Here is a 15,598-nt window from a genome sequence, read left to right as displayed (position 1 = left end):
AATACCTGGGAATGCCAACATAACGATTTTTTGGCTTTCCCTCTAGCATTTCTTCTCCCCGCCCCCCCCCTTTTTTTGGGTTTGCTTTTGAATACTGGGCAATACTTCATATACACCTCAGAACCATATAACGCTTGAAGTTGCCATGCTTCGACCTAAGGGGACCGGCGCACGAAGTCAACTGTTATATATGCAGAAGTTCGCCCATAGAACCTTAACCACAGTAGCATCGAAGACCCAAGAATCTGCCCCAGATCCTCCTGAGCAGTTTTCACCGCACCGCCTCATTCCTTTCGACCAAATCCCCTACCCCCAGCGCCCTTCCAATCTTTACCTTAACCATCCTCTCCCCATCCTCCTTCTTCCCCATACTGCCCACCTCGTCACCTTCGTCTTGAGCATCATCATCATCACCATCTCCAACAGCAGCCTTCTTCTTCTCTGAGTTATCGCCTGCAGCAGCTTTGATATTTCCCCGTTCTCTATCCTGTTTGGCCCAGAGGCTACGCAGGTCCATGCGCATGGCATACGCATCCTCACCGTCGGCGTAGTATTTCGATTCGACTTTTTCAACCTCGAAACCAAGAGTGTCACGGTAAAGATGCAGGGCAGCCATGTTAGAAATGCGGACGTGTAACGAGACGTAGTGTGCGCGGTGGGATTCGGCCATGGCCCGCTCTAGTAGATGCCCTTATTAGTCCATCGGCTATCAAAATTGGCAATGAAAGATCCGATCATACGACTCATTCTCATCAGCCTCTCTGCAATTCCCAGCCGCCTATGCGTTCTCATCACGCTCAAACTCGTAATATGTCCATGGGCTAACCCATCCGTAGGCTCCTCCTCCATTTTGGCCAGCACGTATCCCACCACCTTGGGGTGTTCTCCATGCTTGTTCTTACTACCATTGGAAGACGATCTGACAACGGCAATAAAGCTAAGCTGAGGCCAAGAAAGGGCATGGTACAAGTAGTACTTTAGGAAGTAGTTTTCGGGGAGATTTGTGATGTTGCAAGTCTGGACGGAGGGGAGAAGATCGATGTATGACGGGTAGGAGCAAAGAGGGACGATGTCGACCATGGTGGGCGAGAATCACCGATGTTTGCTTCAGGTGATTTGAAGGTGAAACCCAATCCTCAATCCTCAGAAGCTGCGGAGTCCGAGGTCGTTTGTGAGGCACGCCTTGGATTGGTTTGCTGTCCAGACAAACAAATTTGAAGCTTTTGCGTTGAGCGCGGAGGGCACATAGTTAACTATTTCTGGGTTCTTGCCAAGCTTGGTCAACAACAACTGACATAGCGGGATCGCCATATACTAATTCTCTCCGGCGGATAGATTTGCGGCATTTGCCTATTACTTTCCTAAATAGTGCTACGAGGAATGAGACATTCCACTTGACTTTTAATATTAACCACCGAAGCTATGGACAACATTCGTCATGGCGAACTAATTCTTCTCTCAGTCCAAATTACTCAAGGATTCCAGAGCCAACCTAGCCCCGAACTGTACGGAGTATACACCCTGTACTCTGTACTACATACAACCACCTGTGGGTAAATATTTTCCCCCTCTCATCTCTCAAGGCATGTAACAAGGCCTGCTGCAGGTTCGAATCCAGACTGGGTGAAAAGAATAGACATTATGGAGCACTCTAAGAGAATCTCCTAATATTCTTTCTAAGGGGAATCTAGTTACTTACACTGAAATACTGTGGATAGACAAGGTAAAATCATCGGTGTCTAAAGGTCTAGCTATGAGACGTCAAAATTGTGCAAGGTATATCTGAATCCTAGCAAGACCTATCCCTTATGAACAAGGGCGAAAAATTCGTCTCTAGCCTCCGAGCTCGATTGCATGCACCCGAGCATGTAGCTAGTAGTGGTAGTACTTCCAACCTTCTCCACACCCCGCATGGCCATGCAAAGATGAGAGGATTCCATGATGACTCCAACGCCACGGGGCCTAAGCACATTGAAAATGGCCAGGGCAACCTGTTTGGTCAAGCGTTCCTGAATCTGGAGTCTGCGAGAGAACATCTCGGCTAAACGGGCCACTTTTGAAAGGCCCAAGATGCGACCATCTGGAATATACCCTACATGTATCTGCATACATCGATAAGTTAATAGTTATGTACCAGAAATGAATATAGGCACTCTACCTTTCCAGTGAAGGGAATCAAGTGATGTTCGCAAAGAGAGAAAATATCAATATTTCTCACAATAACGAGTTCGCTGGCGTTCTCGTTGAAAACTGCTCCATTAACCAGACTTTGAACATTCTCTGAATATCCCTTGGTGAAATAAAGTAAGGCTTTGGCATATCTTTCTGGTGTCGCGCGTAGGCCTTCTCTATCCGGATCTTCTCCGACGCATTCAAGGATTGTGCGTACAGCTTTTTCAAGCCTCTGAATCCGAGCTCCATCTTCTTCTGAAGCCTGTTCCAATTCCTGGAGTGTTTCGGGGCACAGTTTGTAACCTTGTTCGGCCCGGCCTTGTCGAGACGGGTCACTGGAAGGTTGGCGGCTGATCAAGGATTAGAAACCTTGTAGGGGTGGCAGTAAATATACTTATAGCATACCCTAGAGTCACCACCCCATCAACACCCTCGGTTTCCTGAACCATTATGCTAGCAGCGAGCACCCTAAGGGTACGAATGAAGAGTTTGAAGTATAGAGTTGGGATGTAGCTCGCTCTTGAAGGAACTTTCAAGCTACAGATCAGGATATGTGCTCGCTGAAGAATGCCAGAGTAGCTGCGATCCACATGCATATATTTATATCCTGAAAGACAGAAAGAAACTTCCAGTATCAAATTAGAAGGCAAAGCTGTCATGCTTGTTCTGTATTGAAGATCATCTGGAATGAGTGTCTTCCGAAACTGACGGAAAGTTACATATCACAACAATCACGCCCAGTTTCTTCGGCAAATTGCAACATATGTAGATTGTCACTTGCCGCTGCATTTTAAGTAGCTTTCCTCAGATGACAGGCAGTCGCCTAATTTCAAGATAGATAAGTCGTATCATCATTAGGACCTGTAACATACTCCCTACCAGCATTACATTGAACTCCAAACGCACTTGACATGGCGAATCTTGACTCTCTCAAGTGGGCCCTAACGCAAAAGGTGGCCACAGCGGCGCCTTCATCGAAGCAGCCCTTGTCAGACAAACAGTACCAGGATGGCTTCAATAGTTTTATGCAAGGCTCAGGCTGGGCCAACTACCAAGACTTTATTATCCCCCAAATGTCTATGGTATTGACCCCCATCTTCGACTCGCGTGTTTATATCTCAGTGCTAGAAATTGGGCCCGGGCCGAAGAGTGTACTGGGATATCTTCCAGGCCATATGAGACTGAAGATCAAGAAGTATACCGCATTTGAACCTAACCTTCTCTTCGCAACAATGATGGAGAAATGGCTTCGGCCTGACTTACCAATGGAGTCACCGTTTCCTGGCCTAGAGGGTTTTCCCATAATTCATCAAGAGCCATTTAGCATGCATGAAGGTAGAAAGACCCACACAGCTAGCACCACCGGTGGCCCTGATGAGAAATATGACGTGATTCTGTTTTGTCACAGCATGTATGGCCTCAATCCTAAACCGAAGTTCATTGAACGGGCTCTGGAAATGCTTGTCAAACAACCGGAGGGTATGTTGCTAGTTTTTCACCGCGATGGAAATCCGAATTTTGACGAGCTAGTGTGCCATCAAACGACTTCGTTTCCAACCGGGGAGATTTGTGTTCTAAATGACGACAGCACGCTCGATGGCTTTGCTTCTTTTATCGTAGGATTCAAATTTCAAGATAGAGAGGTAGATGAAGCTACCCGGAGAGAGTGGCGCCAGGTTTGCCGTACCCTGGGTCGCCGCACCGAAGCTCAGCCCAACTATCTCTTTTTCAGCTCGCCTGATTTGATGATGGCCTTCACCAAACATTCGACTGCTCTATCCGAGCTGAAAACCAAGGTGCCATTTTTGGAAAGACCCATGCCAGTTAAAAATTGGGAGGCTCGCCTTCACCGCCCTGCATTGATTGCCAGACCAACAGACATTCAACAAATCCAACATTGTATCCAATGGGCTATTGGGCATAAGACTGGCCTCACCGTTGTTGGCGGTGGTCACAGTGCCCACTGTTTACGGCCGAATATCGCCGCGATTGATATGGCTGCGTTTAACAAAATACATCTCTATCAGGCCGGAGATGAGAAAAAAGGCTCCAGTCCAGATCACATTCCCTTAGTCATGGCCGAAGCTGGCTGCAAGGTAGGGGATATTATTCGTAAAACAATGGAAGCCGGACTGACTGTTCCATTGGGTGCACGCCCAAGTGTGGGGGCTGGGCTCTGGCTGCAAGGCGGTATCGGACATCTGTCTAGACTGTACGGGCTCGCATGCGATGCTATAGTCGGTGCCGTTGTCATCAGTGTCAAATCTAGCCAGGTTTTCTGCATTGGCCACGTACCAACTCAACACTGGCCTACGGGCGCTGTCCGTCCAAAAAACGAAATGGATCTCCTATGGGCATTAAGAGGCGCGGGAACTAATATTGGCATAGTAGTCAGTGTAGCCTTCAAGGTGTTTGCTGCACCGGCCTATTTAGTTCGAAAATGGATTGTTCCTTCAACAGATAGCCACGATGCGCAGCTAATGATCAGCAATTTTGAGAGGTTTGCAAAGAAATTGCCCCAAAACTGTTCTGCAGATGCATATTTATACTGTGAAGCTGGAGAGATGCGTCTTGGTATAACGATGTTCGAAACTTCCACACCTAGCTACGACTCGCAGCCCCTTCAGCCCACACCCATACCCCCAGACACGTTTTTGGGCCCAGCAGATAGCCTGGAGTATATGGACGGCGTTGAAGTGTTTGATGCCGAGATGTACGTCTCTGAAATACATGGCGGGCATGGCGGCAGCAAGACATCGTCGTTCAAGAGATGTTTATTTTTGAAGTGCATTGGGCAAAAGGCCACTGAAATACTGATGAAGGCAATTAGAACTCGACCGTCACCACTCTGTTACTTCCATTTGCTTCATGGGGGCGGCGCAGTCCGTAACATAGCAATTAGTGACACTGCTTTTGGTTGTCGGGACTGGAGCTATGCGTGTGTTGTGACTGGCGTGTGGCTCCGAGACCTCGATGGCACCACGATAGCTCAAGATGTCGTGCAATGGGTATACAATGTCGTTAATAGCTTGTTGCCCTTGAGTTGCGGAACTTATAGTGCAGACTTGGGGCCCGATCCAAGAGATATGTCATTATCTGTTAAGGCCTTTGGGCCAAACCGGCAGCGCCTCGCCAAGTTGAAACATGTCGTGGACCCCTTCAACGTATTGAAGTACACTTGCCCACTTCCACGGGCGATGGCAGCGCAGAAACTAATCATTCTGGTCACTGGCGAAAGCTGCGCTGGGAAAGACTACTGCGCCAATGTCTGGGTCTCCGTATTTATGAGGAACACCCATAAACAACTTACTGCACGCGCAGTCAGCATTAGTGATGTCACCAAGCGAGAATATTCAGAAGCTACTGGGGCTGACTTGAAGCGTCTCCTTTCGGATCGAGCATATAAAGAACAGCACCGATCCGCCTTAACAATTTTTTTCCAAAGGCAGGTCCAGCAGCAATATCAGCTTCCAGAACAGCACTTCCTAGATGTAGTACATCATGCTACCGATGTTGATGTGCTCCTAATCACAGGAATGAGGGACGAGGCTCCAGTTGCAACATTTTCACATTTGGTACCAGCCAGCAGACTGCTCGAAGTTCATGTTAGAGCTAGTGGCAAGACCCGCGGGGTTCGGCGAACTGGCACTGAAATCGGCTATAACGCCTGCGACAAAAACACCAAGGACAGCAATCATGGTCTAGCAGACTTAAATCACCGCCCCGAATTCATCTTCGACAACGACACTGATGGAAGGAAGGTAGCAGACAGCTTTGCGCAAAAGTATTTGTTTCCTTTCTTGCACGAAGATCTTCAGCGGCTCTCCAGCATGGTGAATTTGGTATCCGAATTTCCACGACCGACCATTGAGTTTCGTCACGTACTCAACATCTGCCAGCAGCCAGGTGGGTTACATCTGTGCACATCTTTGCTGCAGTCTCATTTTACAGGTAACTGGGCCGGTGTCGATATGATAGTGTGTTGTGAAGCTGGCGGCTTCGTCTATGCCTCAGCGCTCGCGTTACGGGTTGGTGTACCTTTAGCGCTGATCCGTGAGGCGGGAAAGTTGCCCCCGCCTACCATTTCTCTCCCCAGGAGTGCATCGCATATATCGGCATCTGATACTTCCAAGTCAAAACATATTGAGATTGGCTTGGATATCATCCCTAGAGGGGCATCAGTGGTCGTGGTAGATGATGTGCTTGCCACAGGGAACACGCTTTCAACAGTTCTACAGCTTCTAAGTGAAGCTAATGTTATCACCGACGATATCAAAGTTATGGTTGTTGCCGAATTTCCTCTCCATCGTGGTCGGGAATTGTTACGGCAGCGGGGGTTTGGTAGAGTCCATATTCAAAGCCTTTTGGTTTTTGATGGTGCTTAGGAGATACATGGGCTTCTTGCTATTTCCTTATGTCAATTTTTTTACTAGACAGTTAGTTAAGTAGACTAGAAACAGTGAACGAGAATGCTTAGGACTATAGTTACTCCGTATCGCCCATGAAGAGGTTTTGTTGCGCAATCACCATGCCACCCAAAGATTTTAGCTTCAATGAAAGTGTTTGTTATGTTTGCACTCTTCCCGAAATAGGCTGGTTTGTTCTCTCAGGATGAACCTCGAGTCGCAGTCAACCGATCAACTATGGAGTAGTTACGCATTATTACATCAATAATTTTCATGAGGCGGGGAATTCCTTGCCTCGCCCCCCAGCAGTCCGCCGTACGCTGGCCTCTACCTACCATGATTATTGAGCTGCTAGCAAACTTAAACCCCACATATCGTGGACCGCCGATGCCCAACATCTCCCCGAAGAGCCGAATTATGGAGGAGGACGGTGGACCCCAAGAGACCCTGGTGCCTTGTCCGGATGTCTTGTTTTCTAGAGCCCCCGAACGACCGCCACGTCAATACTGATCACAATGGAGCATACACCGGAGAGTGTATCCTCATTGTGCTGATAATTTGTTTTGTTATTTGGGCTAGATAGACCCCATTTGCCTCGATTCTATACCCTGTACAGACTTCCAGAGCAATTTTGCGGCAGAAACTGCGATTACTGATTCCGCGCGTGACCAGTTCTAGGGGGTGCCACACATCGAACCTGCAGCCTGCGAATGGTCTACATGTGTGTACATACGGATGTTTGTACAAACGAGGGCTTCATTTCGTCGCATTCAGAATGCATTTGCCTCAAGGTAGTCAATGATACGTCAGCACTGACGACTTTCCAACTTGTCCATTAAGAATACCTCTCTGGACGATACGAATGCGAAGCAGACATTACCCGTTCGCGACGCAGCAAGTGGGCTTCCGTCCATGACAAAAACAGAATATGCTTCAGGGATGATGTGGGATGGTAGACGTCGTACGGGCAGAAGGCCCGTTCGCACGCAGCAAGTTCAACGGCAAATGCTATGTTGCCGAGCCCTGCCAACTTACGACACTTGCGACACAGGGTTCCAATGTATGGCTCGGAGACAGATGCCAAAATTGAGGCGACTACGGAGTAGAAAATGTCTGGCAACATTATTCCGCTTAAGCAGACGGCGACCCAAGCCATTCATTCCCCTTTGCTCACCACCTGACCCTTTCATTCGGCGCAAGGTTCTTGTGCCAAGCAGGAGGAGGTTCTCAAATGCAGTCGCCGTGCTGGTTGCATTTAACAGAAGCGAATCGAAGGTAAGGTATTCCATCGAGGAAGACTATAGGGCTGGGAACCTGAAAAAACTTTGCTTCCGGCTTTTCTTTTTTCTTCTCACCGTGGCAATATCAGCAAATAAAGCCGTATTATTAGGGTGATCCAGACCAACGACTCCTTGAAAATCTCAATCTTCAAAGCGATGGATCGACCTTGTGTACTCCGTAAAGTTAGCGATACGTATTGTACGAAATGTTCCATAGCCAGTCCTATTTTTACTCTTCCCTCGCCACAGAACTACTCCCTTGCATCGACAGGTGTGGCTATGCAGAACGACAACTTGATACATCGTGAAATGCATCGTCAGCCCGGATGCTCCCAAGGCACATTTCCAGGTTGAGAAATGTGACCCTATGAGCAATAATAATAGGATGTCTCGAATACGAGTAGACGCTCTGGCCTTCTGCTTTCATATTTCGCGAATTTTCTCTGCCAGGTTTATGTTTCCTTCCCGACTGCGTTGCTTTTTTGCTCGCAAAACGACTCCAGTTCTGCGCCTGGTTGGAGAAGCTGGTGTTGCTCGTACCCCGGCGGCGCCGGCCCACTGTCAGCAGCCGGCACGCGAGAGAAATTCGAACACTCGGCTCCCGTTTCACGATCGCCGTTTGATGAGCTATCTGGAAGAATATTCTCATACGTCCAATCTCCCCGGAACCAGCGGGCCCGATAGCCAATTATACCGACCGGCTAGGCTAACGAAATGCCGTGGACGGGTATGGTTTCATCCTGAGCAGCCGCGGATTAGCTAACTAGGCTCCCGGTGCCCCAGAAAAATCAAGACGCGCACCCTGTCGCCAGGCGTTGGGTTTAGCGCTCAGACGCTGCGACTATGTATCCAGCACCCTCGTCGTGCGATTGAAGTGAGAGCGAAGTGTACCTTGCAGCCCGTTTGTCCCTCACTAGACCGCTTAGACTCTGGGCATACGAACCCTTGCATGAGTCGCAAGCAGCTGGGCATCGAGCATCTGGCCATCATCAGCTTCTCAAACACGAGTCTGACCCTTGGCGTCGCATGGCCGGCACCAACAGAAAATCCGTTATGAAACGTCATATTATTATTTTAGCTTGGTCGATGTTTCTCCACGATCGGTACAGTTTGCATCCTTGCGCCAACGCAGATGTCACCTCGGCACAGGGATGGTGAGGTCAATCTTCGGCCCCGAAACATCAATTTCTCGGCCCACCTGCTGATTCACGTTTCACTTTTTTTTTCGATACCCGTTCAGGGCGCTCGTATCGGCGCCTGGGCCCTGTGCCGCCACCTACCTAGCCATGAACTCTGGCCATCTCGGGTCTGACGGCGCTCAATCGGTTACGAAATAGAATCGCAATGCCCGGCGCTTTGATCAAGACAGCGCATTCCGAAGACGCTGGTTGGGTCGCATCGCCCTTTTCGGCCCTGCTGTTTATGCGCTGCGACACCACGCCTTGTCTGCGCAATCTTGCCAAATAGTGATCACCGTTGTCGATCCACCTCTTGATGCAGGGTCTCGCCCCACCGAATCAGCGTTTCTCGTCCAGGGCTGTCAATATTATCCCTGTCATCGACTTTTTTTTACCTATACGGGGTACGGAGTACGCAATATACACTCGACCTGTTTGACCCTGGCGAAGTCGAAGTCGCAACGAGGTGGCAATTCCAACACTGCTTCAGTCTTGAAACGATGTCCGTGCCCCATGCTTCGATTGCGGCAGTGGCCAGTGGACAATCTCACGAAGCAGGGGAGGCCTTGGACTCGAAATCATACATATTCAGGTCCCAGAGCTCCCAACTCGCAGCTGTTTATTTTCTGAGCCTCATATTAACAGAAGAAGTTATCCGAAAATTCCATCCTATACCCCTTCAAGCTATCTGTTACCATATGTGCAGCTGACAGCATTATGCCTGCGCGCACTTTTGACAACGATTCGTCGAGCGACGGACAAAACGGCAGCATGGCTACTGCCGACCTAGGCTATCGCCACAACAGCCATTCCAATGGCATCTCGAATGGCATGACATCCCTCTCACTGGACAACGCTCCTTCGAAAAATAGCACAAATGGCGCCGCCAACGGAAACTCATATTACCATATTAATGGATCCCAAAATGGCAATTCACATCTTATGATTCCTATGACAACCAACAATGCCTCCCCTATCGAAGGCACAAATGGCTTCTCGAACCGTGGCCTGAAAAGCAAATCGAGCCGTTACTTTAACCGTCGCGCCAATGGTGACATGATCATTCACACCAATGGGCATTCTAGTGGAATTCTCGACGATTATGATATAGATGCTGTCCGAGACAGCTTCCCGGGTACGGAGAGTAAGACCATTGCATTGAACAATGCTGGGGGCAGCTTAGTCCACAGGGGTGTAATTGAGTCGTAAGTATTTTTGTCTGGCATTAGAACGATGTTCTTTTTTAACTGAATACGAGTAGCGTTATTCGGTCAATGTCCACAACACAGCTTGACTTACATGGCGGAGACATCAAAAGTGACCATGACCGAGCAGGTCGGGCATCTCGATACAAGGAACTCGCCTCTTTTATGAACGCAGAGCCAGATGAGATTGGTATGTAGTCCTCCCCCCTCCAAATTTCTTTGGCCTTGGAGCTTTACTAATAAGCTATCAGCATTCGGGCCATCAACCACAAGCTTGTTGCGTACCTTGTCGGATTCGCTTCGTCCCTTACTCAACTCAAACTCGGAGATCATTGTTTCAATGCTTTGCCATGAAGGCAATGTCACACCGTGGGTTGCCTTGGCGAACAGCTTAGGTATCACGATCAAGTGGTGGATGCCAGCCGGCGGCCCAGGTAACACAAATGCACAGCTCAGTGTAGAAACTCTGAAGCCCCTCCTTTCACCAAAAACGCGACTAGTCACATGCGGGCATGTGTCCAACATTTTTGGTACTATTCATAAGATCAGAGAAGTCGCCGATCTCGTACATACGATTCCTGGTGCGATGCTCTGCGTCGATGGCGTGGCGTGGGCACCTCACAGACCTATCGATGTGAAGGCCCTCGACGTCGACTTCTATGTCTTCAGCTGGTACAAGGTATTCGGCCCACACCTTGCACAGATGTACGCCCGGCGCGGCATCCAACAACGACATCTTAGCAGTTTACACCACTACCCTTTTCACGCTTCATCCCTTGACCTCAAATTCCACCTTGGTAACAACTGTTTCGAACTCGAAGACTCATTAATACCGATCGTGCGCTATATCAACCAAGTTGGCTGGGACAAGATCATAGCCTTCGAGGAACACATTTCGCGACCATTGGTCGACTATCTCCTGTCTCATCCAGAAGTATACACGTTGTACGGGGAGCAGACACTAGACTCGAATGCGCGTGTTCCATTAATTAGTTTTACCGTTAATGGCATGTCGTCAAAAGCCATCGCCTCCGAGATCCACAACACTTCGAACTTCCGGATTGCAGCTGGGACCTGCTATTCCTTCCGGCCCGTGCACGACATCTTGAGACTAGGGGACGAGGGTGTGTTACGGGTGAGCCCGGCCCACTACAACACTCTGGAAGATGTTGAAGCTTTTGTTGAGGTGCTGGATCAGGTAGTCCGGTCGAAGCTTCGGAATTGTCCGACGCCCTATTAAAAACTGCATGCTTTTCATTTGTGTGTATATTAGTTTAAATATAGAATATGATTTGCTTCGAAAGCTCTTCAGCCCTGTACGAGCTCCGGTGAAGGTTCGTTCGTATCGTAAGACATCAGGCGATGCGCAGACGCAAGCTGTTTCTGGAGGAACGATCTTTGCGGGCTGCGCACCCTGCCAAGCGGCCTTTCATCTCGGTACAGAATAGCTGAGTAGAGACGTGCTCTGATGGGTCGATGTCAGCATCCTCTGAGCAGGAAGGCTACTCACAGGCAGCCACCTGGTTGTGGAGCCCAAGGGGCTTGATATGTAGCCCATGATCTCGCGACTCGTCTGTGTCGACGCAATCAGCTACCGACAAAAAGGGTAAATTTTATGTAGTTATAGGCGTCGGGTGTGGAGATGCGTGGGTTGGCGATGTTTTAGGTGAGGTGGTGATGTTTCATAAGGCTGGCAAACAAGCTCCTTCGAGCCCACGACAGCCAACACGCACGACAGCTCGAGCGCCAGCCTGAGACAGCCACGCCAGCCGTCGTCGAGGCTCTGCACCGCCTGCCAACGCCGCCGACCGGCCAGGCCTCACAAGCCCCGGCCGTCTCCGCCCGGCTAGTTAGTGACGCAGCGGCTCCCGAGTCCTGGGTGTGGCTGCTGTTGGCTCCCGATCGCCACTGACTTCATCGCCGCGATGATCTCTCGACGGACTGTCTCTCGTTAGAGTTGGGCTCTGGTAGATGTGGATCATGATGCATTCTTTTTGCGCCATCTCGCCTTGGAGAGTGCACTCATCGCTATTCAAATAACCAGTTTTGCTGTTCGCTGATTTTGAGCTGCCTCATTTGGTGTATGGAGTAGTGATGTGCCTGTCTCCCTCATCATGCAACGGACTTTACATATCCTCACAGTGATTTCTCTGTTGGGCCTTGGACAATCAGACGAGATTCTCACGCTGACGGGAACAAACATACCATCATCGCTGTCGCTTGCTGGTAATTCTCTTCCAACAGATGCCTCCAGTCTCTATAAAAGCTACACTTCGGTCATCACCGTCAGCGCAACGCGAGACAGATTCGCATCTAGCCCGACAGGAACTTCTTCCTTAACCGCCACAGGTAGCAGCAAGTCAAAATCTGACGACTTCACGCTTTTGGTTGGCAGCAATACAGTAGGGACCCCCAACGGCACAACGCTAATTGGGAATGCTACGGGTACTTCGACCGAATCGGCCGCCGTGCCGACAAATACCCGCCCATGCAATGGATATCCCGAGTTCTGCAACCGGAAATACTCCAATATCACCCAGATTGCAGCTCACAACAGCCCTTTCATACGGCCGGGCAACCTTGGCAGTAACCAAGAGCTTGATGTGACTGTTCAACTCAACGACGGCATTCGTATGCGTCAGTAGCTTATAGTTCTGCTCATTTATTTAATTTCCTTGGGTGTGCTGAAACTGACAGACTTATAGTGCAGTTTCAAACCCATTATGTCAACAATACAATACGTCTCTGCCACTCTTCTTGCGCCCTTCTTGATGTGGGAACCCTCGAGGACTATCTGAGAAAAGTAGTAGACTGGTTGAAAGCCAATCCCTACGATGTCGTTTCGATTCTCATGGGGAACTCGAATTTTATTCGTCCAACAAACTATACCAGACCTATAGAACAGTCTGGTTTGATCGATTATGTTTACACTCCTCCTAAGATACCCATGTCACTAGATGACTGGCCCAATCTGTCGCGGCTCATCTTCTCTAGTCGAAGGGCCATCGTATTTCTAGACTACCGGGCTAACCAGACTGAAGTTCCTTATTTACTTGACGAGTTTTCGCAAATGTGGGAAACCCCGTTCTCCCCAACAAACAGGGATTTTCCTTGCGTCGTCGATCGACCTCCTGGCTTAAATGATGGAGATGCCGAAAAGAGGCTATACATGGCAAACAATAACTTGAATACAGAAGTCTCTCTTGCTGGCAACAAACTTCTGGTGCCGAACACAGTGTTGTTGAACGAAACGAATGCGGTTTCTGGATATGGTAGTGCTGGAGCAATGAGCGGCAACTGTACTGGTAAAGTGTTCTCCTTGAATATCCTTTTACTAAGGCCTAACTATGTCCTCGCCAGAAAAATGGAACCGGCCGCCAAACTTCATCCTTGTCGATTATTATAATATTGGAAACGTCAACGGTTCTATCTTCCAAGTTGCAGCAAAGCTTAATAATGTCACTTATAATGGACGATGTTGTGGCCGAAAGGCATCGGGAGCTTCGTTTGTAGGTTCCAAAAGTGGATCGTTTACGAGTGTACTTGTGATAGTTATGACTACTACTTTGCTACTTTGGGTCTAAGGGTTGTTTTGAGCGCATGGGGTAATCGGCATCGTAAGAATAGCGTTTCGGGAAGTTAAACACTAGATTCAACTAGGCTTATTGACCTGGAAAGCGACACTGTTAATTTGGCGGGTAATAAATATAGAAATAGATACTGATAGACAAGCAAATGGCTTTCATAAAAAACCGCTAAAGCCTAGCTATATCCCCTTTCTTGTTTCATTTCAGATAAACCAACGTATATTCTTAAGCCGCAAATTCTACGTGTCTATCCGCGACTTCTGCTAGGCCGCATACCTCGTCAACGACGGGTGGGGCGAAATTCGTGCGCATATAAGCGATCACCGTGTCAAGACCATTGGCAATTCCAGCTTCACAAGTAGTTGTTAATTTGGGTCTCGGAAAAAGGAGGGCTTTCAGAAGCCTATACTTACCGCTGCACCAAATATTGTCTTCCCTCACATATCTATGGGTGTCATTCCATTTAACTTCAGGAAATCTTTCTCGTAAAATTGGGAGCAATTTCCAAGGCCCAGCAGCTTGCTTTCCATCAAGAATACCCGCATAAGCAGCTACTTGGCTGCCAGTGCAAATGGTAATGATGGTGGTGCCAAACTCGTGATGAGCTCGCACAAAATTTAGAATCTCGTCGCTGGGAACTTCGCTGGGATCGGGGCCGGGGATCAATAGAATGTCTAAATTCCCTGGTGCCACAGATTCAGAGGAGACATGGTCCGTGATGTTCATGGTGATACTGCCGGTCAATTCCGCAGACGAAGATTCGCCGATGTAGCGGATTGTGGACGGCACTGCCTGGTCGAGGACAGATTGCGAGACATCGCATTTGGCGAGATAATCAGGGTGGAGGATGGCAAAGAGGTCGATAACGGCGAGGTCCAAAAGTTGAACGACACCGCAGAGTAAAACTCCAATTTGGAGCGGCTGTTCTTGACTATAAGACATGGCTGCCCAGGTGGTGGATGATTAGGAACCACCTATAAAAAGCTTTAAAAATACTAACAGAGTAAAAAAGGAAAATGTATATGGAATCAACGGTGTAAAGAGGAGAATATATACCCTAGATTTGATGATTTATAATACGGGCCGAAGAGGTTCCCTGATCGACAATTTGAGCCATCGGCAGTTCGGTAACCCCAATCCCCCACCCACGGAGTACCCAGATCGTTTTCCAGGATAACATCGGGGCGTTATTATGGCCATTTCAGGGGCTTAGCTCGGTGGAAAAATCCCTCATCCATAGGGAGCCGTCCAATGAGGAAAGCAGTCAGAAACCCAGAAGATAGGCTTGTGGGCTTGATGAAGTAGATTTTAGACTGGTAGATACTGTAAAGAACCTTGCCGTACCATGCTTAGAAGCCTTGGATGAGGGGCCCCGACTCTATGCGGGGGTCAAGCCTCTGCATTCTCGTATACAAGACATGGCATTTTAGGAGAATAACATGTAACAGGTGATTTTTGGAAACATTTGTATGAATAACAAGGCACGATTATATTTGGTTTGGAATGCACAACAATCGTTATCTGAAAGCCTCACAGCTCTAATCTGCTCTCTCCGAGAACATTGTTGCGCGAAGCTGTCGGTATACGGAGTACAGGAGGTTGCAAACTTGACTGGCGAACGAAGCCCAATCCGAGGCTGCTGATTGGTTTAGTCACAGGCTTGGCAACGGAAGCGGACGGTTTCCGGCCCGACCGCGCGATCTTATCTTATCGATCGCGGGTGGTTTATCTAAGCAACCGCTTGCTCCCAGCCCCCTTGGCGATGACGTC

General features: G+C 48.8%; 6 protein-coding genes across 6 annotated transcripts; 3 read left to right on the top strand and 3 right to left on the bottom strand.

The window, feature by feature from the left end:
• Positions 1-271: 271 nt before the first annotated feature.
• On the bottom strand, positions 272-1,080 carry ARD1 (N-terminal acetyltransferase A complex catalytic subunit ard1; the record flags this gene model as incomplete). Its single annotated transcript, XM_049249197.1, has 2 exons — positions 272-678; positions 741-1,080. The coding sequence occupies 2 exons, from the start codon at positions 1,078-1,080 to the stop codon at positions 272-274; spliced, it is 747 nt and encodes a 248-aa protein (XP_049111391.1).
• A 719-nt stretch (positions 1,081-1,799) lies between these two features.
• LOZ57_000088 (uncharacterized protein) lies at positions 1,800-2,621 on the bottom strand (the record flags this gene model as incomplete). Its single annotated transcript, XM_049249196.1, has 3 exons — positions 1,800-2,102; positions 2,159-2,522; positions 2,578-2,621. The coding sequence occupies 3 exons, from the start codon at positions 2,619-2,621 to the stop codon at positions 1,800-1,802; spliced, it is 711 nt and encodes a 236-aa protein (XP_049111390.1).
• Positions 2,622-3,083: 462 nt separating this feature from the next.
• On the top strand, positions 3,084-6,557 carry LOZ57_000087 (uncharacterized protein; the record flags this gene model as incomplete). The annotated part of the gene is made up of 1 exon (XM_049249195.1): positions 3,084-6,557. The coding sequence occupies one exon, from the start codon at positions 3,084-3,086 to the stop codon at positions 6,555-6,557; it is 3,474 nt and encodes a 1,157-aa protein (XP_049111389.1).
• Positions 6,558-9,753: 3,196 nt separating this feature from the next.
• On the top strand, positions 9,754-11,481 carry LOZ57_000086 (uncharacterized protein; the record flags this gene model as incomplete). The annotated part of the gene is made up of 3 exons (XM_049249194.1): positions 9,754-10,241; positions 10,298-10,431; positions 10,493-11,481. 3 exons carry the CDS (start codon positions 9,754-9,756, stop codon positions 11,479-11,481), a joined length of 1,611 nt encoding a protein of 536 aa, XP_049111388.1.
• An 874-nt stretch (positions 11,482-12,355) lies between these two features.
• On the top strand, positions 12,356-13,825 carry LOZ57_000085 (uncharacterized protein; the record flags this gene model as incomplete). The annotated part of the gene is made up of 3 exons (XM_049249193.1): positions 12,356-12,878; positions 12,947-13,546; positions 13,602-13,825. 3 exons carry the CDS (start codon positions 12,356-12,358, stop codon positions 13,823-13,825), a joined length of 1,347 nt encoding a protein of 448 aa, XP_049111387.1.
• Positions 13,826-14,053: 228 nt separating this feature from the next.
• On the bottom strand, positions 14,054-14,770 carry LOZ57_000084 (uncharacterized protein; the record flags this gene model as incomplete). Its single annotated transcript, XM_049249192.1, has 2 exons — positions 14,054-14,178; positions 14,242-14,770. The coding sequence occupies 2 exons, from the start codon at positions 14,768-14,770 to the stop codon at positions 14,054-14,056; spliced, it is 654 nt and encodes a 217-aa protein (XP_049111386.1).
• Between the last annotated feature and the right edge of the window lie 828 nt (positions 14,771-15,598).

Source organism: Ophidiomyces ophidiicola (genome assembly GCF_022830035.1).
Source record: "Ophidiomyces ophidiicola strain CBS 122913 chromosome Unknown scaffold_1, whole genome shotgun sequence".
Lineage (NCBI taxonomy): Eukaryota > Fungi > Ascomycota > Eurotiomycetes > Onygenales > Onygenaceae > Ophidiomyces > Ophidiomyces ophidiicola.
The sequence above is the reverse complement of the archived record's forward strand: the minus strand, read 5'-3'. Positions and strand labels throughout refer to the sequence as shown.